This window comes from Mustela erminea, chromosome 9 (genome assembly GCF_009829155.1).
Source record: "Mustela erminea isolate mMusErm1 chromosome 9, mMusErm1.Pri, whole genome shotgun sequence".
NCBI lineage: Eukaryota > Metazoa > Chordata > Mammalia > Carnivora > Mustelidae > Mustela > Mustela erminea.
Window position 1 is genome coordinate 56,462,295 of NC_045622.1, and position 25,519 is coordinate 56,487,813.

The 25,519-nt window shown below is 49.5% G+C and overlaps 1 protein-coding gene and 1 long non-coding RNA gene across 2 annotated transcripts in view; one reads left to right on the top strand and one right to left on the bottom strand.

Moving 5' to 3' along the window:
• Positions 1–202: 202 nt before the first annotated feature.
• On the bottom strand, positions 203–25,401 carry LOC116600293. The gene is made up of 4 exons (XR_004289573.1): positions 23,486–25,401; positions 21,952–22,079; positions 20,510–20,640; positions 203–2,004 (listed from the first exon to the last, which is right to left on the bottom strand). It is a non-coding gene; the product is annotated as an uncharacterized LOC116600293 (long non-coding RNA).
• The window catches only part of FCHSD2 (FCH and double SH3 domains 2), a 273,812-nt gene continuing 267,244 nt past the window's right edge, over positions 18,952–25,519 (top strand). Inside the window, exon 1 of the mRNA XM_032360435.1 lies at positions 18,952–18,981. Within this exon, the coding sequence (XP_032216326.1) occupies positions 18,967–18,981 (15 nt within the window). The 5' untranslated portion in view covers positions 18,952–18,966. The remainder of the gene's footprint in view (positions 18,982–25,519) is intronic.

Genomic DNA, 25,519 nt, shown 5'->3' on the forward strand with positions numbered 1-25,519 from the left:
CTAAGACCCCAAGAGCAAAGGAGACCCCTGCTGCTGTTCCCTTTTTCGTGCTCAGCATCCCATACACCTCCGGTCTCTCTAGGCTCTTTTTCCCTGAAATCATGGAGTTTCCTCCAAGAGGGAATCGTCTTGGCTCCTTCCTACTCATCTAGCAACAGTAGAAAGAATGTTGGCATGGAGAAAGATCCCCAAGTAATGGACAACACTTATGAGTTGGATCGGGGTTGCATCTATGATGGTGAGAGCACACTGCCTGTATTCTCACCATCATAGATGCAACCCTTTCTCAGAGGCTCTGCAGCAAAATGCAAGTTTTGAGTTGGGTTCTAGGCCCAGGGGACTTCAGCACTGTGCACACCCTCGGAGAAGTGGCCAGAGCACTTGAGAGAGGTCCTGGCCCCATGTACCTTAGTAGGAGAGGGGAGAATAGGTCTCTGGGTTGGTCTGGTGCCAGACAGCTGGCAAATGGTAAGTTCAGAGCATCACACCTACTGTATGAGCTATAGAGGTCATGTAGAACAGTGAGACGCCATCACACCTTCTGGAAGCCAAGCCCCTGTTCAACAGACCCTGTTCACGGGGCCATGCCCAGATCCCACCCCGCTGTGGGAAGGTGTTCACATGGGGAGGCCTGGTTTACCCTGCTGGGCCTTTGGAGGGGCCCCACTTCTTCCTGGATCTGATTCTCCCCCTGGAGAGGCAGTCAAAGAACTGGGGGTTCTCCTTCCTACTAGGACTGCTGATTCTGTTGGTTACCTAGCTACCAGGTTGGCCCAGTCTGGCCAGGGAGAACCTCCACCCCCAGAAGCTGGGCGCTTTCTCTGAGCACCCACAGTCCTGGGCCCTGTTTCTCATGGACTAGCTCATCACCTGTTTGTGGCAGTCAGTATGCTCCCCAGCCCAAGTGTTCCTAGGACAAGGCGACTGAGTCCCTTTGATCCTCACAGTGTTCCTAGGACAAGGCGACTGAGTCCCTTTGATCCCCATTTTAGGGCTTTGCACAAAATAGATACTAAATTGTTTCTCCCATCTATGCCCTATTTTGGGTCCTCCCAGCAGTGACCCATAAATGCCCTAGCAGAGATCTCCTTCCAACAGAAACAAAGAGGTCCTTAGCTACAGATGAGGGAATGTGAATGTTAGCCTCAGGCAGGATCCAGCCCAGAGACAGGGATGTAAAAAGCCCTATGGTGTCCCACCAATCCCTCTGCTTATGGTCCCAACCCACTGTCTGCTTGGATCCTGGGCTTTAGCCCAGGCAGAAAGACTGCCTGAGAACTGCTAGACTTCAGGGAATCCCATCTCAGTGCCCAGCCTCTCACTGTTTCTACCTCTTGGATGCTCTCTTCATCCTCTTCTCCCTGAAAACCTTCCTGGCTCGAAAGTCCTCTAAGGGAAGCAAAAGTGAGCTTCCTCTGCAAGTTCTCCAGCAAGCGCCCCCCCCCCCATTTTTTTCTGCTTACCCAGAGTTATTGGCCCTGTTTGTCTTATCTGTCTCAGGAGGCTGTTCTGAGAGCAGACAGCAGCCTCTCCAAGCCTCAGCTTCCCCCTCTGTAAAATGGGGACAGTGATCCCTATCCTCCCAGACCGATGTAAGGATTCAGTAACATTAATCGGGTCAGAGTCCAGCACAGAGTCATCTCAGGCTGTCCACACACGTGGCAGGAGGTGAGGTATAGCCTGCTCGGACCAAAGATACAAAGAACTCAGGGCTGGGGTTCTCAGCCCCATGGAAAGACTCGATTAAGCGGCTGAACAACTCACCCCACCTCTAAGACGGGGGCTGTGGGAGGTCACGAGGAGAAGGCAGGCACATTCCAACTTATCCAGGTATGGGAAGGGCTAAGACTACTTACCTCCCCTGGGCAGTAGTTACGGGCTTGGCCCTGTGCTGAGTGCTTCACGGGCTCCACCTCCTCCACACAAGGCCAGTTCACGGGATCTGAGAGGGGTATGGCTGGTCTTTGGCTCTTTCCACAGCTGTACCGGGGATGCCTTGATGACCTAAAGACAGACGTGTGTTCATTTGTATGTAAAATCCCCAATGTGGGGCTTTTACCACATAATAAAAGTGAATCTATAGCATGAGAAACTGACTTTATTAAAAAATAATTTTTATATAAAAATAAATTTTATTTTGGAGTCATTTTTTTTTTATTTTTTGAAGAGTTTATTTATTTATTTGACAGAGAGGGACAGCAAGAGAGGGACTACAAGCAAGGGGAGTGGGAGAGGGAGAAGCAGACTTTCCTGCTGAGCAGGGAGCCCAATGCGAGGCTCGATCCCAGGACCCTGAGATCATGATCTGAGCCAAAGGCAGACACTTAATGACTGAGCCACCCAGGTGCCCCAGGAGTCATTTTAGATTTATAGAAAATGCACAGAGATAGTGCAGAGGGGTCCATTTTCCCCCCTTTCCCCCGCTTCCCTCTTGTTTATATCTTACCTTTCTATGGTACCTTTACCCCAACTCAGAAACTGACATTGGTAGTTACTGTTAACTACACTGCAGACTTTCACTGGATTTTCCCAGTTTTTCCAGTAATGTCCTCTTTTGTTCCAGAATCCCATCCAGGGTACCACATTGCATTTGGTCATCTTGTCTCCCCACTCTGATCCATAACAGGAAAATCGACTTTTTAACTGGTTTCCTTCAGGCAATAAAGGAGGGGGCTCTTTTTGTGGCTTCTTTCACTTTCTCTTTCACAGTCTGACTTCAGAAAACTCCCCTTCGGACATGACTTTTCTCCCTGCAACAGCCGGGTCCTGTTCCCCCTCCCTCGTGGTGTCCACTGGGCAGGCAGGTGCCTGGACTCCCTGCATGCCTGCTCGCGCCCCCTTTTTCTTCCTGCAGGGGTATTGAATTCTGCTCTGCCCCTCCCGTGTACCTGTTGACATTGTCTTCAAGCGTGCCACCGGCTCTTATTCTGGGAATTATAAAACACCTGGAATTTTAAGTTTTATTTCCACACCCTTCCTAGGGCAGAAACTCAAGGCTCTCGGAGGAGTGAATGGGGAAAATCTGTAATGCAACACTTCCCCAAATTCATCCTCCCTTCCCTCTACCCTGTAACACCCACATCCTCTTGGGGAACGCTGAGGTTCCAGGGAAGCCAGCTCCCGGGGTGCAAAGATGATCTAAGCTTGACTATAATCAGCAAACGCAGTCTCTCGGCCACAGTGATTGGTTCAGGAGTGGCCTCGTCACCCAGGATGGCCTGGTCGGGATGAATCTCAGGCCTTTTGCAGGCATTCCGGTTCACAGGCCATCTCTTTGGCTCAGGTCGGTGCAATGGCCAGTGGCCATGTTGTGATGGCAACCGGTCATGGAGGAATTTTAATCTGTTACGGCAGACATGTGAGGCAAACCTAGTCACTCCCATGACTCTTTTTTTAATAACAAAGGTACAATTTTTACAACTTTCTGGTCTCATTTGGGTATTAAAACTCAGACCAGCCCAATTTAAAACTTTAATCTGTTGGGCGCCTGGGTGGCTCAGTGGGTTTAAGCCGCTGCCTTCGGCTCAGGTCATGATCTCAGGGTCCTGGGATAGAGTCCCTCATCGGGCTCTCTGCTCAGCAGGGAGCCTGCTTCCCTCTCTCTCTCTCTGCCTGCCTCTCCATCTACTTGTAATTTCTCTCTGTCAAATAAATAAATAAAATCTTTTAAAATAAAAAAAATAAAACTTTAATCTGCTATCTATCCTATCCCACCCAGATCTGAATTGTGACTGTGGGGGTTTGGTGAGGGGATGGACCACTCCTAAGGGTGGGGAGGAAGCTTCTTGAGATCTCCTGTCACCCTAACTTTGCCCCGCAGTGAAAAGGGTTTCCTGAGCTTATTCTGGGAATTTCTGCCCTTGGTGCTTCTATGATGTAGTGGTCTCCCCAGAAGAGATATGCGTAGTTTCTTCAGTGCTGTTCAGCTCTATGGCCCCCTCATTGCCAAGGAGTTCTGCTGATCAGGGTGACCTGGCCTCTTTATTGACTGTCTGTCCCCAGCTCCTCCTTCAAGTCAGGGCCCCATTGCTTGGCCCAGTGGCTGCTATCTAGCTCCCTGGTTCCTGACCCTCCTCTAACTCTTATGCTCTGTCTTATGGAGCCACAGGGACTATGAGGAACTGGGCAGGGTAGACCTATTTTTTCCTCCCAGGCCCACCACATCCTGGACCTGACAAGCTTGCTCACATAGGCCCTCTGATGAACCTTCAATCTTCAGAACACTCTGGTTCACTGTCTATGTTCACAAAGGCCCCCACTCTCAGGGGAGCATGGCCCAGGTTGTCCCTGCTTTCTCACCATAGTTTATTCCAGTAGTAGTCCCAGGATGAGCCTGTGGGGTTCTAGCTCAGTGAGCGTCCAGGGGCAGAAGTTCCTCTCCTCTCATGCCGGAACCCACCCCCCCCACGCCCCGCAGGTCTCTTCAAGGGATCCTCTCTCCTTCCCCCAGGCCTCCTGCACACACATACTGAGCTTTGATGGGGAAGAGAAACAAGGGAGATTTGGAGCCACTCTTGGCTGAAATGTGGAAGCAGTAGCATCAAAAGGGGCCTGGAGAGTTGGTGGAATTTTCAGCCTGGATCCTCTCTCTCACTTCCTCTGCCCTCAGAGACAAGCCCCATGCCCACCCCTTCAACTCTCCTTTAGCCTAGCCACAGCACGAGGAAGTCCCCTGCTTACCTCAGCTCCCAGTGCCTCATCTCTTGGAGAGGGGAAAACCGATGCATTTAGTGAGCTCCCTCGGAGGCACCTTGGCCTTCTTGGTCATGGCGAGTGTTTGAAACTCGTAGGAGTCCTTGGAATTCCTTAGTCTGCCTTTCAGTGTGACCAGCGGCTTCAGTGCCAACAACTGCCCATCCCCCTCTCCCTAGCTGGCGGGGGTGGGGGTGGTGGGGGTGGGGGTGGGGTATGCCCAGGACTTCTGCCTGAGTTCAGAAGCAGGAGGCTGAGCTTATCTACCTCCTTTCTGCCTCCCCAGGGGCTCCTCGGCCAAAACTCTGCTGCTTTCTTGTTCTCTGAGGACTGTCCCTTCACTGCCCCCTCTTCCTCCTCCTGCTTTGTTAAAAGAGAGAATTTCAGGGACAGTATCATTCAGGTCCTGACAACAAACAGATGGCCCACTCGACTGAAAATGGAAGGAGGTTTTCTTTATATAGGGAGTATTTACAAAGTGCAGGGGAGCCTCAAGTGCAAGAATGTAAAACTGTCATCCCCTCTAGGCCTGAATGACCAAGGGGAGGAGGGGAGCAGTGACAAGAAGGTAGAATGAGAGTCCTGTGGAGTAGGCCTCCTTAAGAAGAGGAGTGACCTTTAGTTGAGGGCAGAGCCAGCCCAAGTCTCTGCCATAAGAAGGGAACCAAGGGAAGAAATACCTTGACCTCTGCTTCCAACTTTGTGTCTCCAGCTGGGACTCTCTGCTGGCCAAACCCAACCTGAAGCCAGAAGTACAGGACTCCTGTTGACTAAGTCTACACAGGTCAGCTTCCTCGGCCAGAGAGCAGGTAGAGAGAGGTAGAGAATAAAAGCTATTCTGCCTAGGAAATCCAGGGAATTCTACTTTTCCTATAAGGAAAGCTTGCAGCTGTCCTGGCAGGGCCACATTCTCCGAGCTGCTGTCAAGCACATCTTGTCCCCTCTTGTCCCATGGTTCATAGCACGGGTCTCATCAGTCTTAACACACGTGGGGAGCACCCGTCTCTTTCTTGCTGTCTCTAAACCATATGAATCCTGGCACCTTCCCCCTTTCACTGTACATCCCAGTAAGTGGCACTGATCATTCCTGCCTAGAAATGGAGGCGTTGATTTGTGGCTTAGAATTTGATTTCTACTGCCAGAGCTTAAAGCCTCTTAATTTTTGCCACTTCTCTCTCTGTCCCCCACCACCACCCTGTACCATTTCAGAGGGCAGCTCTGCCCACAGCCAATATCCTCCTCTCTTGTCCCCAGGGCGGCACTGTCTGCAAACATCTCTCTTTCTGGTAGCATGTGTCCTTGACCAGAGGTTTCTGCTTGTCTGAGAGCCAGGTCCACAGCAGCAGCTCCAGCTCCAGGAAATCCTGTCTCTGAAGCGAAGGCTAAAAGGGGAGTAGTGAGGGCCTGAATCAGCCAAGGGTATCTGCCCCAGTCCACCTCGCCCCTTCCTGGAGACACTGAAGTTTCCTAATAAATCACGCGTCCTTCATGGCTGGATTAAACATCAATTTCCAGCTGGGGTCATACAAGGAAGTTTAGTGTTGTTTTGTTTTTTTGTTTTTTGCTTCTAACTTCAGTCTCCTGAGCTCACTTCATAGGGTGTATATCTCAGTTTTTCACTGATGGCTGTTTTGCCATTCCCATTTCTGCTATCAGCACCTTCATTTCCTTTGGGAGACTTTCCTGCCTGCACTCTCAGCTCCAAGAGTTCCTGTGTGGCTGACCCTACCCTCCCAACTCCAGGGCCGGGGAAGTAATCCAATCAGTCTCCCATGAGAGTCAGTTATGGTCATTTCCTCAGAACGAATGGGAAAGTAAACTCTTTCCAATAGGGCTGAAGATGTCAGGATGGAGCTTTTGGGGGTCATCTTTCCACTAGACGGGGAGCATATTCTGAGAAAGAAGCCAACACAGAGAAAGGCAAAGTAGCGAGATGGAGACAAATTTCTGATGACTTGGCTTTCATGCCTAGATCTAGCTATTCCTGAAGCCAGCACTATTCTTGGATTTCATTGGATTTCACATTCAAGTGAGCCAATAATTCCACCCTCCCTTTTATGTTTTTTGGGTTTTGTTTGTTTGACTTGCTTAACACATTAGAGATGAATTTCCATGATTTACAAACAAAGGATCCTGATTAATATACTTTCTGAAAAATCCATTCTTGCTCATGCCAGAATGCTGAATTTACAACCACAGATCCCCTCTGGTGTTGAGATAATATTCCAAGACCATTTCTGCCTGGGCCGGATTAGCCTACACTGGCACTTGGGCAGTGATTGGGGCGGGGGGCATGTTTGGCTTTCTATTTTCTATAGAGGCAAGAACATTTAACCGGAGCTTTAACTTCTTCACAAAAATTAAAGCGCATAATACAGTATTGTTAACTCTAGATACAACGGAATATGTCTGGCTCTTTTTTTTTTTTTAAAGATTTTATTTATTTATTTGACGGAGAGAGATTACAAGTAGGCAGAAAAGCAGGCAGAGAGAGAGGAAGGGAAGCAGGCTCCCGGCTGAGCAGAGAGCCTGATGCGGGACTCGATCCCAGGACCCTGAGATCATGACCTGAGCCAAAGGCAGCGGCTTAACCCACTGAGCCACCCAGGCGTCCCTTTCTGGCTCTTTATTTAGGGTAAAGATTGAAACCCAAATTCAGCTGAGAATTGAATTTACCATCAAAAACCCTGGGCAGGGTCTCAAAATGCAGTGCAGGTGTGATTGCCCACGACCTCCACTCACACCCTTTCCCAAGGAGCAAGCCTCAGCACTGAATTACCCCAGAGTCAAATTTCACCACAGGCTTTAGTGAGAAATGGACATTGTAGCAAAGATTTTGATCTAGAGACAGAGTTGGGTTTTGCTCAAATAGTCCCCAGCAGTTCTTGGTCCCTTCAAGTGACCCCAGGCCTCTCTCTTCTCCAGGTTCTCCTCTATACCCACCTCTCCTACCCCCCTCTCCTTCTCTGTGGCGCAGTTAGCTTTGGGCTTCTCTTCCTTACACACAATGTGAGGCTGTCATCTTGTATAGGAAAAAACAGCATCATTCCGAACAAGAACGTGTTCTCAGCAAACCAAGAACCCTCCAGCTGCCTGGATGTATCTTCTTGGAAGGTTCAGAGAAAGGGAAGTTTTAACTTTTCTTTTTTTTTTTTTTTTTCAAGATTTTATTATTTGACAGAGAGAGAGAGAGTAGGCAGAGAGGCAGGGAGAGAGAGAGAAGAGGAAGCAGGTTTCCTGCTGAGCAGAGAGCACAATGCGATGTGGGGCTCGATGCGGGGCTCGATCCCAGGACCCTGGAATCATGACCTGAGCCGAAGGCAGAGGCTTTAACCCACTGAGCCATGCAGGCACCCCAAGTATGGGAAAGTAAGCTCTTTCCAATAGGGAAGCATATTCTGAGCCACGCAGGCACCCCAAGTTTTAAGTTTTCTGAAACAAATACATCTTTTCCTGCCGTATGCTGTAATTCTTTAGAATCAAATATATACCTCACCACTAAATCACCCTATAACTGGAAACCAGCTTCTGCAAGTTACCCGCAGTCCCTTGTAAGAAATTATTTTTCTGCTGAAATTGGTCAGTTTGTTTCTGCCGCTTGCTCCCAGAAGCTAACTTGTGCGGTGGATATTTCCTTCCTTCAGCCTCTGCTTTCTTGCAACCTGTACTGACTCAAGAATCTACCTCAGTGGGTTAAAGCCTTTGCCTTCAGCTCAGGTCGTGATCTCAGGGTCCTGGGATCGAGCCTCGTATAGGGCTCTCTGCTCAGCGGGGAGCCTGCTTTCCTTCCTTTCTCTCCGCCTGCCTCTCTGCCTACTTGTGATCTCTGTCTATCAAATGAATAAATAAAATCTTAAAAAAAAAAAATCTACCTATGTCCTTCAGAATCTACCTACCTCCTTCTTTCTTTCTTTCTGCCTCATCTCCTGCTTCCTATGGTTTAGCTCTCTCTGCAGATGTCAGAGGAGGACTGGCTGGCCCACAGAATCGCTGTTGCCACTATTTGGGGTTCTCAGCTATAGTGGAGGTGGGGTGGGGTGTGGAGCAGGGTGAGGTGAGACCCTTTCAGCAAAATTGCAGGCATGAGAAACACTACGGCAGGCGGTGAGGGGGTGATGCCTCGGTGTCTCAGTCCTTAAGCATCTGTATGTTTGGCTGGGGGGTGGGGTGTTGTGATCTCAGGGTCCTGGGATCAAGCTCAGCTCTTCGTGAGGCCTGTTTCTCCCTCTCCCACTCCCCCTGCTGTGTTCCCTCTCTCGCTGTCTCTCTCTCTGTCAATTAAATAAATAAAATCTCAAAAAAGAAAGAAAGAAAGAAAGAAAGAAAGAAAGAAAGAAAGAAAGAAAGACAGACTCTGGGGCTTAGTCTGTTCAGAACCGGAGGTGATTGTCCCCTTACCTCAGAGCTTGTCACATCATACCTGGAATGTGACCTCCGATTTCAACCCTCAAACCAGGAGAGAGCTGTGGACTAAGTGAGCCCCATCTGACCCCAAGAGAGAGACAGACTGGAACAAAGAAGGAACAGTTCCCACAAGGGTCAGGTGAGGGAAGGAGGGAACCCAGAGGCCATAATCTTCATCTGTACCTGCTGATGCACTGTCCTAGCAGTGACAGGAGCTGAGTTGTTCTGGGTGGCTTGAAAAGCAGCACAGAAACAGATATAAATATTACAAGGGAGCTCGAGACAGTCCAGGCAGACTTTGAAGATAGTGAGCGTTCTGTTACTAGAGGTATTCAATAGAGCCTGGGTGGGTACCTGGCAAGATTGCAATGGAAAGGATTCCTACAAGATTGAATTGGCTGAACTGGGTGGACTTTGAGGTTTCTTTCAGTCCTGAGTTTTGATATTTGGAATACACAGTTGAGTAAATGAAGACCGAATGACTACTTACTACTTTTTTGGTTGGATGATGGTTGATTTGTTAAAGAAAGTGATTGAATGATTGAATGAATAAATGAGTGAATGAAATTGACTACTCCAATAAATAAAAGATATATGCTTGCAGGAAGACTTGTTCATTCTTTGATTAGCTGAATGAAGATTCGTTGGTTGAAATGAATTAGCAAATAGAAAGTGTGGCTGAGCAGGCTGGTTGAATGAAGGTTTGATGGCTGGTGGGATTCAGTTCCTTGATTCCTACTCTATTCTCTTATCTTGCACTTTATCCTGCTTGTCTTTCTTTTCCTTCTAAGTGAAGTCAAGAAGAAATGTTTCCATTTATATGCTTAGGGTGGAAAATATTGAAGGCCAAAGAGCCCTTTTCATAATCAGGATTTCATCTTAGGCAAATTTGATCGCCAGGCACATGCCCACGGTGACTGGCATAACCTGCTTCAGGACTCATGGGAGGTATGAATTTAGCATGTTGGCCAGAGAAGGGCAACTGAAGGTCACACCTGGGGCTTGGCCTGTTTGGCCCCTCACCGGGAAGCAATCCATTATTCAGATTGCTGTGTTTTGGAGTATGATCCCTGATGTAAAATGAGACTGGAATCAGGAAAGGGCTATATAGGAAGTTCTGTGGGGTGGACTAACCAATTGCTATCACCATCAGCTTCTCAGGTCGATTTGTCTGTCAGCTGAGTTCAGTGTCCCTGTCAGATTCAGAGGGATTGGGACACAGGCTGGGTACATTTTGATAGAGGGTGTGAACGGTACTAACCTGAGCACTTGAGTACTATGCTGGGATACAGACCTAGGCAGAGGACCTGGTGGAAGGATGAGTATGGGGAACAGCCAGGGAACTCTTGGAGGGCATCCGAGAAGGACTTACCAGGAACCAAAGTACAGAAGGAGGCTCAGAGACTTTCCCTCCTGTTTCCCAGGGTTGTCTTGAGCTGAGTTCATAAAGGGATAATATACTTTTCTGGTACCCCTCACCCGACCCCACTTTTGGGAGCTGGTGAAGCCAAGAATTTGAGAACTACATGTGACTGGTCTGGTCACTCCCCCAGCTTAGGGCACAAATTATGCTCACATTTTTTCCCCCATTAGTTACTTGAGTTCTCTCAAGATCTTATCAAGAGGAAGTGCGATCAGCCCCTCTGGAGGCCTTTGGTCCTGCTTCATAGGACTGCTCAAAACCCTCCAGGCTAGCTCAATTCAACCCAGGTTCCTGCTAAGCACCAGCCTTGCTCCACCTCAATGCTCGCAGCCCAAGCAGCCATGAACGCAGGGCTCCAAAGCCCCAGCTCTCATTCACATTCCTGAGCTCAGGCAATTTTCCCCGGGGGGGCGGGTGGTGGGACCGGGAAAGTTCAAAGGGGCTTCTAGGTCTTCCCCAGCAAAGTTGAGTCTCGTTACCAGTACGAGACTTCTTTCCCACACCACGGAGTTCCCCTTGGGGACCCAACCATTCTTTCTCACTGACCAATGAAGCTTATTGGGGGTGCTTATCTGGGGAGAGAATTGGCCAACTTTGAACCTCTCAAGGGCAGAGGCTGGGCCTTCTTCCATCTGTACCCTGGAAGCTCCTTTCCCCCCGGGCTCTGTGTCCCCGTTGGATCTTGGGAGAGGCAGTCTTTGTCAGACCACACAGGGTCCTGTCTTGTTCTGCCAGGGGCTCATCTGATCACCTCAAGTGACGGCCAGAACAGCTCCTTGGCAAAGTCCTGGCCCAAGGACAAAAAAGGAGACGCTTCCTGCCCCTGTTACACTTGGCCCTCTCCAGTTAGCACCCCAGGAGGGAAGTGACCTCAATAACTATGAGTCAGGGACATTTTACTGTGCCCCCAGGTTCCTCATAAAGACCTTAAGGACTTTCGGGTGGGGCAGGGCAGGGAAGGAAGGACTGAGAAAAAAGAAAAAACTCATGCTCACCCATGAGCACCCTTCACACACACAGGTCTCACCAGCCCCTTTCGCTGCCAGTTAACTACCGCCAGCTCCTCTACCAGACCTCACGTGGTGTTTGGGTAACTTCTCCTCGGACAAAAGGGCTCTACAAGTTAAAATTGTTAAAAAAAAAAAAAAAATCCAGGCCAACCATAGTGAGATACCACCAGATTCATCAGGGGGGCTATTATTCTATAAAATAATAAAAAGGAAAATAACAAGTATCTCCAGCCTGTGTCCCCGGGAGGAGCTGGAACCCTCAAGCATTGCTGGCAGGAGTGGGAAATGGTACAGCCACTGTGAAAAACAGTTTGGTGGTTTTAACTCTTCTCAAAGAGTTAAACATAGAATTATCATAAGGGCCAGCAATTTTAATTTCTAGGTACATACCCAAAAGTATTGAAAGCAGAGACTCTTACTTGTTTTTTTTTTTTTTTTAAGATTTTACTTATTTATTTGAGAGAGAGAGAGAGAGAGACAGAGATAGCAAGAGAGAGCACAAAAGGGGAAGAGAGGGAGAAGCAGGCTCCCCACTGAGCAGGGAGTCCCACATGGGACTCAATTCCAGGACCCTGGGATCATGATTTGAGCTGAAGGCAGACACTCAACCAACAGCTACCCAGGCACCCCTCAAACAGATATTTGTGCACCCATGTTCATAGAAGCAATATTCATAAAAGCCAAAAGATGGAAACAACTCAAGTGTCTATCGACAGATGAATGGATAAACAAATTGTGATCTAGCCATACAATGGAATACTATTCAGCCTTAAAAAGGAATGAACTTCTGACACCTGCTACAACATGGATGAACCTTGATGACATTATGCTAAGTGAAATAAACCAGATAAAAAGGGGCAAATATAGGATGATTCCACTCACATGAAGTACAAGAATAGGCAAATTCATGGAGACAGAAAGTAGAATAACAAGGTACCAGGGACTGGGAGGGGAGGGAGAATGGGGAGTTATTGTTAGTTTCATGGGTACTGAGTTTCCATTTGGGATAATGGAAAATTTCTGGAAATACATAGTTTTGATTGTTGTACAACATCACGAATGTACTTAATGCCACCAAACTGTACACCTGACAATGGTTAAAGTGGTACATTTTTGTTCTATATTTTACCAAAAAACAAACCATATCCAAGCTACTCTTCTTTGCCTAGAGCAAAAATTTGGTAGCCTCACTTCAATTCAAAGGCCCTCCCTGCCCAAAGGTGTGATTTTTGGAAGGAGTCAGAACAGCCTGTGCCCTCGGTTCCATTAGCTGTACTTGGGCGCAGTTACTCTTTTCTTACTGTGGCTAGGAGATGAGATGGGATGAGGCATGTGGGAGCACCAAGCTAGCACTCTGCACAAAGGGACAATTCCTTCTGCTTCATCCTGCCTATATACTATCTTAACTGGAGGGCTTCTAGGGGTTACAGAGTCCATTTTTTATTGTATAGATGTTAAAACTGAAGCTCACTGAGGAGGCAGGATCTGCCCAAATTCATGCACTTTACTGAATCACTGCTCAGTGCACTTTCCCTTGGGCTGGGGTGCTGAGAATAGATCACCTTGGGATTGGAAGTGCTTCCCATTACTCTGGGAAATAACGACTTATGACCTCTGGGCTCTAAAGCCTCTTCAGCCAGGCCTGGATGGGGATCAAGCTACTGAAGGCTAGGATGGTCCCACGGCTAGATGAAGAGACAGCCACTCCCACCCATGTCTGGTGGCGATGGTCCACCTACCCCAAAGCATTTCCCTACCTGTATTTCCTCCCTTGGCCTCTCCTACCCTCCCATCTGACAGTGCTCCACCCACTTCTCTAGCTTGTGTCCCCAGGAGACCCCTCAGGTAAACAGTGACAAGACAAAATAAATCCACGGCTCAGGACTGCAGGGTGCCTGATTCATTTACCTAGTCCTCAAATTTCAAGAGCCTGCCAAGTCTCTGGTCAACACTGGTTTAGAGGGCATGCCTACCTGGGATCCAGGTCAGGGAGCCTACATTCACATCCTCCTACTTCAGCTGTTCTAAGAGGCCTAAAATTTTCTTGCCAAGGGACAGAGCTTCAGGCCTTTCCCCAGCAAGGCAGAGAGATTTAATAGACCCCCCTCCCAGCCCTGGGGGGGCAAACAGCAAGTTTATACCAGAACTAATCTGATGAAAAAGGCCTGAGGCCCAGAGTTAACCTGTAACACAGCTCTTCACGGAGCAGAGCCCAGTATTAGAGCTGATTTCCAAAAAAGTTCTGTCCAGTGAAAAAGCTCTTAGCTATAAGAGAATGTCATCTCCATGATGTCTGAATTAGTACAGGAAGAAGAGAGTCTGGAAGGAAAGATGGACAGAAAATATTTACAGTGGATCAGCAACAGGGACAGCGGTTAATACAGAGCATGAGGTGAGGGATGAAGAGCCTGACCCTGACTGGGGTGAGGGGTCTGGGAGGGCTTCCTGACAGAGCGGACTCCTAATTTGAAATCTAGGCAATCTATGGGACTTGGGCAGGTCCAAGGGGTAGGAGATAGAGAAAGGTGGTCCGGTCAGAGAAAGTAAGTCCAGCATTGCCTGGGGGCCCCTGTGCCTTGAGGCCCCAGGGTGAGCCAGTTAAGGGGGTGGGTAGACCAGAGGGTGGCTCAGGTCCCTCAATGGAGGGATGGGTGGGGTAGGATGGAATATGGCCTGTTGGGAAGCCTCAAGGAGAACCCCACCCTAGTGAGGGCTATGCTCCATGACCTTGTAGGAGCCGAGGATGTGGATCCCACCACTCTGGGAGGAGCCTCCAGGCTTTTAGGTTGTGTCTTAGCTGACAGTATGACTGGTTTTCAGAGCTCTCTTTGGCCTGGTAGTCTTCTTCCTAATGACCTCCAAACCCCCTTGGGTGGCATCCTTTAGTTTTGCCTGATAACCCGCCTTCCTGGAGGCTCCACTTCCAGGCCTGTGTCTCTTCCTAGCAGCCCAGGGCTGCACTGGGCAGGGTACGGTATGTGGTTGGGTGGGAAGTACGGGCTGGGGGATGGGTGGAGATAAGAAGGCAGCTCATCACAATTTGGAATCTTGTCTCTGGAGAGCCAGATGAGGTCACATAGATCATCTAACCCAATTAACCATTTTACAAGTGAAGAAACCTAGACCCACACCTTGACCCAGGTAAGGAGTTTCCAAGGCTGTTCGGTGAGCTGGATAAAGAGACAAAATTAGAACCCAGGACTTCTGACCCTAACTGAGAGCGTTCTTTCTCTGTCCAGGATCTTGCAGGAAAGAAATAAGTACTTTAGGGGTGCCTGAGTGTTCTCAGTGAGTTAAGTGTCTGCCTTTGGCTCAGGTCATGATCCCAGGGTCCTGGGATCCAGTTCTGCCTCCCCCCCCACCCGTCTCTCGTGGATAAATAAATAAAATCTTAAAAAAAAAAAAAAGCATTTTTGTAGAGTAGGGAGTCTCCGACTTGATAGGTTAGCTTGACACACTGCACTGAAATTAAATGCGAAAAGCCAGACACCAGCCGTGACACTTACAGCTGCTTCTTTTATTAGACGCTCTGCATTGCCACTAAGCTAGAATATTCCCATATTAATTTTTTTAGATTATCATGAAAGTGAGGGCACTGCATTTAAAAGTTTAGGTGGAATATTTGTAGCCACTCGCGACTAAGGCTGGAAACCCTCAAGAAACTGAGGAGCCTGGTTTAAGGAACTGCTGGGCTGGAAGGACAGATGGTCTTACGGAGGGGGTGGGAACAGGCCAGGTCTAAGTTGTGGAGGGGCACACTGTGACGTGGCACACTGTGGGGCTGGACTCTTGTCCTCTGTCACCCCACACCTTGGCGCTTGGCCCTGTGACGGGGCTTGGGAGTGTCTTTCCCATGGTTTTGACCATGTGGAAATCTGCAGGTTCCAGACAGAGGTCAGAGTCCTTCCTAAGGCCTTCCTGAGGGATCCTGATTTGGACATGCCCCTTTCTGGGCCTTGGATCTTCATCTATAATACAATGGAGTGGACTTGCCATGAGGGACTGATGGGGATGGGATGGGGGTGAGGGGGCAGGAGCATCCATCTGTTAGAGCTGCCCCTGTAAACAGGACAGATTTTCTGGGAGTTGATGGGTCCAGAGCTGAAAAGAGCATCTACTACTTACTCTAATTCTGAGACATCATTTTCCAGAAATAATGCAAGAGGAAATGTATGGCTCTAGAAAAGACTGATAATCATCCTTTAGTTACAACCCAGAGCTTGCCCCCTAGCTTGCAGGTTACATTTTTGTCCATAGATAATCATCTGGTCCCTGTGGCAGCCCTGGGAGACCCACAGGCCTCCTCCAAGCTCCCCCAGGCCCATGTGCCCCCTCTGCCAAAGTGATCTCATGCTGTTATTACTATCTGCGCCCTGTTCTCCCCCACCCCCGCCCCACCAAGGAATCTGGGCACAGAGCTTCCAGGTTGCTTGTTTTCTTTCCATATGCTTTGGGCCCAGCAGCTCACCTGGACCAGAGACAGCACTCAAAGGACTAGCTGAAGGAATTGAAGTAGACTTAATGATGCAGACAGACATCCTTCCCCTGAGGTTCTGTAACTGTCCTGCACCTGACTACCCATCAGGAAGTAGATCAGTGATCAATGACAAGTCAGGGACACCAGAGCTTGAACAGTAGGCCTGAGCACTGGCCTCCAGGGACAAGGAAGGCCAGTGGACCTTGATGAAGTAAGAACCAGCACAGAGGCCACCTTTTTTGGTTCACCCTCTACTGGCCTCCCAGCTTCTTTGGCTCAGCAATGCCCAGGATTCCGGGCATGTCTGCCTCTGGCCTTCTAAAAATACTCTGGCTGCCCAACACCTCCCAGATGTCTGAGAGCTGAGTCTGTGATTTCTTTGCTGGTAATGGGTCAAGCAGCTCAAGCCACTTCCTCTGCTCCCACCACCCAGTCTACCTCCCAGCCCCTGCAAGGCAGGCACTGGGAGAGGGCTGACTGCCTGAATGGAGAGATCTCAGGCACTGTTGACGACAGTCTCTTCTTGGAACAGACGGGAGAACTGAGGTCCAAGGACTTTCCTGGGACACTAGGACACAAATGTCCTCTCCACCTCACTCCCCAGCACTCTCTTTATGCCTGCTGTCAGCCCTCTTCTCATATGCTGCCTGCAGTCTGTAAACCGCAGCTGACTTCCCCACTCCAGTTAAACTCCTGTAGGCCCCCGACAGCAGTGGTGGGGAGGAGCCTGTCATCTCTATGGTCTCTATAAGAGTGTCTAATCCAGAGCATACATAAATCGATGTAGATTGGATTAATGATGCAGCCAGGGCCATGCATGGAGACTTGGGCCGAGGGACAGAGTTGGGGTTCTCCAGGGCCAGCCACTGTGACACCGTGTGTCCTCATCAATTGCTCTGGTTGGTCCTCAGTTTCATGGTGGCCAAATGAGATCAGGTCCAAGGACTGAGCCAGTTCTGCTGTTCTGAAGCCATGACCTGATGGCCTGTTGGGAATTCCTATCCTCTCCCCTGCTCCACTGTGTGTGGGGAAGATGGCATGTCCTGCTTCTTCCACCCAGCTCCGGGCTTTCAGCTTCCGCTCCTCCCTCCATGTCTCTAAATGTCCCACCCCTAGTCCTATTCTCCTAGACCCAGCCCTTCCAGCAGAGCCACCCTCTGACTCTGCTGCCAGGTGTCCAGGGGTGAACATACCCCACAACTCCCCCTCCCCTGCCACCTACTAACCATGTGATCTTGGGCAAGACATTGACATTTTCAGGGCCTCGTTTTTATCACCTTTTACACTGGAGAAAATAAGACCTAGCTTAGAGAAATGTCAGGAGGGTCAAAGGAGATTCCCTAACTCAGATTTCGGGTCATAAATCTCTTTCCACAGAAAGTCTTCCCTGACCTCCCAGAATAGCTCGGGTGACTTTGCTAGCTCTCCAGTTCTGTCCTCACCCCAACACCACCTGTCTACACTGTGTGGTCATTGTCTCTCTCTGCTGGAGGCTCCTTGAGGACAGGAGTACCAGGGCCCAGCAGAGCATCTTCACAGATGAAGTGCAGGATAAGTTGGTTCAGCAACAAAGTGAATAAATAAGGGGAAAAGGCAAAAGGTTGTGCAGAAGCCAGGGAGTCTGATCTAGGAGGGGTCTGCTCAGTGGCAGGCTCTGGTGGTAGGAACAGAGAGAGCTCCTTGGAGCCCTTCCCTTCCTTCTCTGGTGAGTTCATCCTTCAAGATCCTGGGAAAGCTTCTCCTTCCTGGAGAAACCTGGTCACTGTCTCTCCTGGGCACATGACCCACTCTTTACGTGTCTGTCTCCAGCCTCAGGTGGTGAGTTCCCTCAAGATGAGACCCTGTTGGATCCTTATATAGCAAACCCTGGAGCCCAGTAAAGATCATGGAGAAAGACAAATAGCTGGAGAAATGATTTTTGAGTTGGACTTCAGGTTGAACTGCCTGATCGTTTGTGCCCCTCCTAGGCTTCGGGATGATATAAGTTACCAAAATGAGAGAAGCAGAGGGACAAGCTATTGTCCTCCTTCTAAAAGCACCCCCCAAGCACATGGGATTAAGTGTGAGCTAGGGAGAAAGACTGATAAAGAGCAGTGAAAATATATTCCCAAGCCCCGTCTTTGTCCCTGGGCTTCTCTCTCTGTTGAGGAAAGGCCACAGAAACCAGACTTTAAGTATAAAAGACCCCTGGGTCTCCCAGAGATGTTTCTCAGGCACTTGGTCTGAGCCCATCTACTCATATTTTACACATTAGAGTTACGCCTTTGATGATCTTGTTGTAAGCAATTTAATGGTTAATTAATGGCGGCCTTGTTGGGGGGTGAGAAGCTGCCATTACAGGCAGGCACTGGGAGAGAAGCACCTGAAGGGCCAGTAGAAGGGAAAGAGAAAAACAAAGCAATGTTACACCGGCCAAAGCACTTAAGAGCAACACAGATGGGGATCATTTAGCTCAGGGTCAAATAGATGCTCCTGGCATTTAGATCATTAGCTTTCTGCTCTGGGAAAATCCCTTTTTGGGCCTCAGTCTCCCTATCTGTATAAACAAACAGCTTCTATCAAGGGTTCTGAGAGTTTATGATTCTGCAGAAGTTTCCTCACGTGAGGCCTTTTGCTCCCTAACTATGCAGGTCATAGGAGGTTTCATTAAGGTCCAGGCTCCAGTCTTTTGGAGTTTGGGGGAATGAGGCTTTTCTGCCACAAACTCCCAAGGGTAGAGAGTGTCATTAGGGGAAGTCCGCCACAAAGCTGTCTGTGCTGTGCCCTAAGGAGAAACAGAACCCCCCAGGAACTGGCATGGAGGCAGCGGCCCTTGGTGTGCTTGCTGCCTACGGAAGGGGTGAAAAGGAAGCCTGGCTGCGGTACAGTGGAAGTGTCTGAGGTCTGACAGTTGCTCTCAACGCTCTGCAGCCAGGAGGGAAGTAAAACTGAGCATCTGGCAGCTTCTCCCTTGAAAGCCCATGGGACAGCAACAGGTGAGGCCTCCTGCAAGCCCGTTCTCTGGTCCAGAGTTTTGCCACAGGCCAGGGGAGGTCCCTGGAGAGTAGGCTGGCCAAGGGACTTGGGGGAGGGCAGAGGAAAAAGCCCTGAAGCTGGTTCACGTCCTTGGGCAAATCTCTGTGCCTCTTTGGGCTCAGTTTCCCTAGTGGCAAACATGGATTTGAGATTAAATTTGCCTGTGCCCTAAGTATTTCTGGGATAGTGGGCATTAGGAATAAAGAGACAATTTGGCTGGAAGGAAATCTGGCCTGTTACCTTGTCAGCAAGGGACTCAGTCTGGTGGGGGACAGTTACAGAATCATGATTATCAACATACATACGGATACTGAAAAACTCTCAACAGAGAGCACCTAACCCAGCCTGGGGGCTTGGGAGAACTCTAGAGAAGGTTAAGTGACTTGCACAAGGTCCCATAGCAAAAAAGCAGTCCGGCTGAGCCAGACTTGAAAGGAAGGGGAGTTCAGAAAAAAACATGACTAAATAGAAGTCTAGTCAGTCGGAGCTTAACGTTGTCATCAAGATCTGAACAAGGCTGTCCAGAACAGGAGTATTAATTTTGATCTGATGGCAGGAGGAAGCAGTTTTTGAGCGGGGTTGGGGGAGGACTAGGGAGGGTGGCAGCAGCTTGGAGAGTAAATTTGAGTTTATCAGGCAGAGAAAAGGCAGAAAGGTTGAAAGCAGAGGGAACAGCATATTCAGAAATATGAAGTTGCTAAAAGAATTTGATGAGTTCTGGAAAAATGTGTATATATATGTTGTGTTGGGAACAAAGCATGTCTAAAATGGTGAAGTTAAGGAGGTCAGGTAGGCTGGCAGGAATCCTGTGGTGAGGGGCTGGAATGTCATGTTAAGAATATGGGGCTTAATTTGTAGGACAGGGGGAGCTATAGAAGGGTCTGGAGCAGAGGCGTGCACGGTCAAACAGCGTATCAGAGGCCATGCTCTTGTTGCTAGGAGGGCAGAGAAGCTGGGTTGGGGGAGAGACGGTGACAAAACACTGAGGGTAACTATGTTAGTGTCAGGCCCAACCCCTGTTGAGAAATTGAAACTTTTTAGGAGCCTGCAGAGGTGTGGAGGAAATGAGAACTGAAACCTGGGCTCTATTATGGCTGTGGTCTGGGCAGGTGCCGTTAACAAGGGAAGTGAAACCGCTGGGCAGACAGGCAGCCCAACCTGGGGGAAGGTGGGATTCCTTGTGAGGTAAAGTAGGAGCCCTGATCCTGGCTAGGGTAGGGTAAGAGGCTATGTTCTGAGGGAAGCCAAGGGACAGTCTGCCACAGACCACTGTGTACCCCACCAAGTCCCTGCCCCTCACTCCTGCCCTCAGGAAGCCCACTTCCTCCTGCCAAGTCTTTGTTCGACTGCTTCCCTAGCTAAACTTTTCCTCCCTCTTTTCCTTGCCTTTCCGGCACCCTGTAGTTCCTGACTAGGCCTTGCCCAGCCTTCCAGGAAGCCTGCTCTGAGCTGTGCAGGTTCCTGGCTTCTCACAGCCCCAACACCCACCTTGCCGAAGCTGGGGTGCAACCATGCTCTGTCTTGAGGCGTGTTTAATTCAGTGATCTTGGTTCTCCATGCCAGTCAATGCTACCTTGATGCAGGTGCCTCTGTCTCATCAGACTCTGCCCACAAGTGTTCTTTAGGAGTGACAGGAAGTCAGAATCAGACTCTGGGGCCCCCAAAGAAGCCAGGTTGCTCTGTCTTCCCTAGAGCGGGTACATGGGAGGGCTGTTTATGGGCTAGGATGGTTGTTCTTTGTTCTGGGAAATGTGCTGAACTAATTGAACCAAATGGGCAGATTCAGCTGGAGGGTCCTTATATTAATCAGCAGGCCCTAGGGAAGCATTTCACCCCTCAGCTTCAAGTGAAGAGACTTACTGAAGGATCGGCTATACTGGGACATGGGCAGGAGAAGGGAACAAACAGGAGGATGGCAGAGCACCCACCCAGGGACCAGGGCTGAAGGTGGGACAGGAATCATGTCACTGGAGCCCAGTGAGAAGTAGGGCTGCCTGGCAGGAATGGGATCAAGGAGGGAGTAGGGAAGGCACCAAAGCAGGGCAGGAGCAGAGGGAGAAATCCCTCAATCTCCCTCTTCTCTCATTCTCAGGTGTCCTGTTGCTTCTCATTGTCCAAACCCAAGTGGAAGCCAGGTGGCAAGAGGGCCTGGTGATGTGGCCCAACCTTCCCAGCCTGCTAGGGTACAGTGTAGGGCCAAGGGTCTGGGTGAGGGGAGGTTAGTGAAAATAGAGATTAACTATCTCCAGATATGCCTGAAAAATTGTCGCCCAGATGCAATATCTGGATGATGACTGTGGTCTTGATCCGGTCATTTCTTTGCGATTAGTGCTGGGCTGGAGAAGGTTTCTCTGGCTGCCGCAAGCTTCACCTTTACATTCATTTTGTTACCATTTAGAAAGCACCATTTGGTCTTGATTTTTACAGAACTGGAGAATGATAGAGCCATGGGGACCTCAAGGGTAACCATTCCAACTTCCATAGTGACTGAGGCCCAAAGAGGTTGAGAGCAGGGCCCAGGGCCACAGGACCTATGTGAGATGATGTTGGGGAGGTGTGTGCAGTCACCAGATGGTGCTGTTAAGGCCACATAGCTAGAAAGTAGCAGAGCCAAGATTCAAAGGGGTCAGTCTGACTTAAAACTTGACCGAGCTCTTAACCATGCCCCCAAGCTGAGTGCCCAACAAGCAGGGAAGAAAGGTAATGGAGTTAGTGTGACCCAGTCCAAGACCCATACTTGTCTTTCAGACCTGCCCATCCTGTCGTTCATGGTCAACACACTCACAAACCTCCACCTGGGAGGAGTAGCAGCAAGGTCACAGGCCCAGTGCAGTGTGTGAGGTCAGAGGGCTGAATATGAACAGAAGACAGGCCCATGTGGCCCTCAGGCACACCCTTCCTTAGGTGGCTGTCCTGAGGCTTCTTCTGACCTGGCTGCCCACACTTAATGTTCCGTGGCTGTAAACTTTTGGGACTTCAGGCTTTCAAATCCAGCCATTCAGTGTGCCTTGTCCTAGGTGCTGGGGATACAGTGACAAAGAAGATCTCCTCCAGAGATCTGTGGGGATGGAAGAAGCATTGATAGGATAGATGAGATGAGCAATACACATGCCTATTACAGAACGTGATAAACATCATAAAGGAAGACATCTTTTCAAAATTTAGAGCAAATACCCAAGCGGGACACCCAAGACTGCAGTCCACCTTTGTAGGCTCATTTTTTGGGATACTCAGACTGTCCCCAGACATGGCTCAGTCCATTCAGCCTGTGATGTTTGCTTCCTGGGAGTGTCTACCTCCCATGCCTCAAGGCCCACTTCCAGAGCAGCCTCCTGGGGTCCCCTGGTTCAGACAGAGCCAGCCTTACCCATGTGGAACGACTATAAAACCTTGATTCCACACTTTGGAATTTCTTATTCAGACTCAAACAATAGTGAGGGGATTCTAAATCTTGTCTCTGTTAGTTGAATTTTCCATTCCTCCCTTCCTGAACATGACAGGTGCAGTAACCATTTGCTCTACTGTGCGGGCTGGGGGAGTCCAGAAACTATGATAGAATAGTTAGCCTCTGGACACTGGAGTAGGGACACCTGGGTTCAAGTCCTGCTTCTTACTAATTGTGTGATGATGGGCAAGTTATTCATCCTCTCTGAGCCTCAGTTTATCCATCCTTAAAGTCAAGATAGTGGGGTATTGTGAGAATCAATGGGTTAATACAGTCAAAGCCATCAGAGCTGTGCCTGGTACCTCATAAGCATGTGAGAAATGTTAGCTATTGTTATTACAGCTATTATTAGGAGCTAGTGGGTGTGCTTGTAAACAACTCCTCAGACCCAAGCAAAGCTGGTACAGATACACAGGCTCAACACTCAGCAGTGTTTAGACACAGGCAGGGTGGGGAACTGAAACCCCATTTTAAAGATGAACGGAGACTCAGAGAAGGCAGAGCATTCATTCATCTAACAACACCCCCCTCTTTTTGGGGGGCAATTTTCACATGTCAGGCACTGCTTCTCTTCCCGTGTCAAACCTACTGAATCCTCAGAGGAGGGCCCTGTGTTTTAAACAAGCAGCCCTAGGTGATTCCCCAAGCTTCAGGTGAGTCTGGGTAAATGCTAGGATTGTAGGATACTAGCGCAAACATTTTGCCCCATTCTGAGTTTGGAATTGGGTTTTAGGAGGGCTACCATCTTCTGGTGACCGATTGGCATAGCAGTTAACAGCAGAGACCATGTACATGATTAACTGGGTAGAAATCTCAGGTTGCCACTTATTGGCTGTATGACCTTAGGGTAAAATGGGGCTAATAATAGTACCTACTTCAAAGTTGTTGTGAGAGTTAAATAATTTATGTGAATGCTGATACATAGTAGCTATTATAAAGTATAAGCTATTATTATTACTGTGCCCAGTGTAGACAAGCATCAGAGAGAAGGCGGGGGTGGTGGATGTGATGATTCTTACCCCAGGACTGGCTCTGCCTACAGCGTTGGCGGTGTCTGTCTCTTCGGGGAGACGCACCACCTGCTCCCTTCCTCTGGAAGAGCTTTCCTGAGCCAGGGAATTCCCTCCCGTAGCGACTGACAGCAGCTCCCAGCTTCTGATGCCACGTCCTCTGCCCACAGCAGCATGGTGAGAATTAGATCACATCTCAGGGCCAAAGCTGGACTGGAAAGACAGGCAGGTTTAGGTGTTGGCATGTCCACTTAGGAGCCCTGAAAATGAGACGGGGGAGGACAGGTCCTGAGGAAGCTCCTCTCTGCAGCCTGGGCCAGTTTTGGCTGAGGGTGGAGCTCAGCTCCCACAGGCCACAGGCCACAGGCCACAGGCCACGGGTGTGTGGATATGTTGCAGACAGGGGAAGGGTGGGTGCCCAGGGAGGAGAGGCAAGATGCCAGGGCATCTGCCAGGCCTCCAGGACACTCATTTTGGCTCACTGCCCTCCAGCAGGGAGCAGACAAGTGTGTTTTGTTTTGGCATTAACTGGGCAGGCTGTGGGAAAATAGGTGGCAGGCTTCCCAAGCTGAGTGGGGCCTGCCCGTTTCATGGGCCAGGGCAATGGGGTTGAAGAGCTGTCGCCTCCTCGTGCTGCTGTCCCTCCCCTACAACTCCCATCTCCTTCCCCTGGTCACTGCCTGACCCCCATCTCCACTCCTTTCCTCCGCTCAGCCTGGGGGGTCCTCAACACAGAAGGGACTCTCAAAGGGGTAGCATCTCAAGCCTTCAGGTTGGGCTTTGAAGAAACTCCCTGGTGGAAGTCCCTGTGTTCCAGATGAGGAAACGAAGGTGGAAGGAGGTCTGGGACTTCCCGGGTCTTTGCGATGAGTCAGGGGTAAAACTGGGACTAGAGTTGAGCTCAACACCCTCCCATGGGAATTCCTCTTTTTGTGTTTTGTTTTTTACATTTACAAATAAAATGAAAACAAAATGAAGGGAAACTGAAGGAAAACACATGCACATACAAAGGAAGCTCACATTGGTGGGCCAGCACGGTTTACGTAAACATTCCCATTTAATTCCCACCACAACCCTGCAAAAAGTCATCATTTGCCTTTTAAGGACAAGGGAACTCAGTTGAAAAGAGATTTCAGAACTTGGTCAGGAACCCAAAGCCAGGCGGAAGAGGAACCAAACACCTAACCCAGGTTTACCTGACCCCAAGTCCCTGTGATGACAATCCTCCTCCTCTCAAACCTGACTATTTTACCTATCAGTCCAAGTTTCCCAGAGTTGTGATCACCATGCAGCTCGCAATGGGAAGGCCCTTGTTGGTGTCCCACATAGACAGTCATTCAACCTTCCCTGATGTGTCTGTCCCAGGATGGGCAGTCGCTAGCTTGCGTAGCTCCTCAGTTCTTTATAGATTACATAGCTGTGCCAAAAAGGTCACATTCAGCAAGTGCCTGGCAAAGACCTTGGTTTCCTGCTTCGTGATATCAAACCCATGTGACCGTCAGCTCCTACTATAGCCCTGGGACTGGCTGTCCCTCACCCCCACCCAAGCTCTAACACTCCCTGGCACCAGCTGCCCAGATAATTCCCTGTCCCAGTGCCTGCCTCTTAGGAACCTACCTCTGGTCTTAGGCCCCTGCTACCACCTGGTGGAATCTGGGTCCCTATGACTCTCCTGACCCTGCATGTTCTGGACTCACGGTTACTACCTTTAGTCCATGTGTTGAGATTGGGAGTTCCTGGAGTGCAGGGCCTGGGTCTTATCCCAGAAACCTGCCCACAACTGAGCCCAGAAAAGGGGACTTGTTGAGTGTTGCTGGATGGAATCCAAGGTCTAGTTCTGCCACAAACTCACTTCGTGTTCTAGAGAGAGCTGCTGCGCTCTTCTGCTGGTCACTAACCTTGAAGCTTCATTTGAGTGGGCTGTGATGCTCTGTCTTGAGAGCTGCTCCCATACCAGGTTTCTTAGAGGACTGTGCTGAGGAGATTAGCTCCCGAAGGAGCAAAAGCTATTCTGTGTCTGAGGAGGGGGGTGGTGAGTGGAAG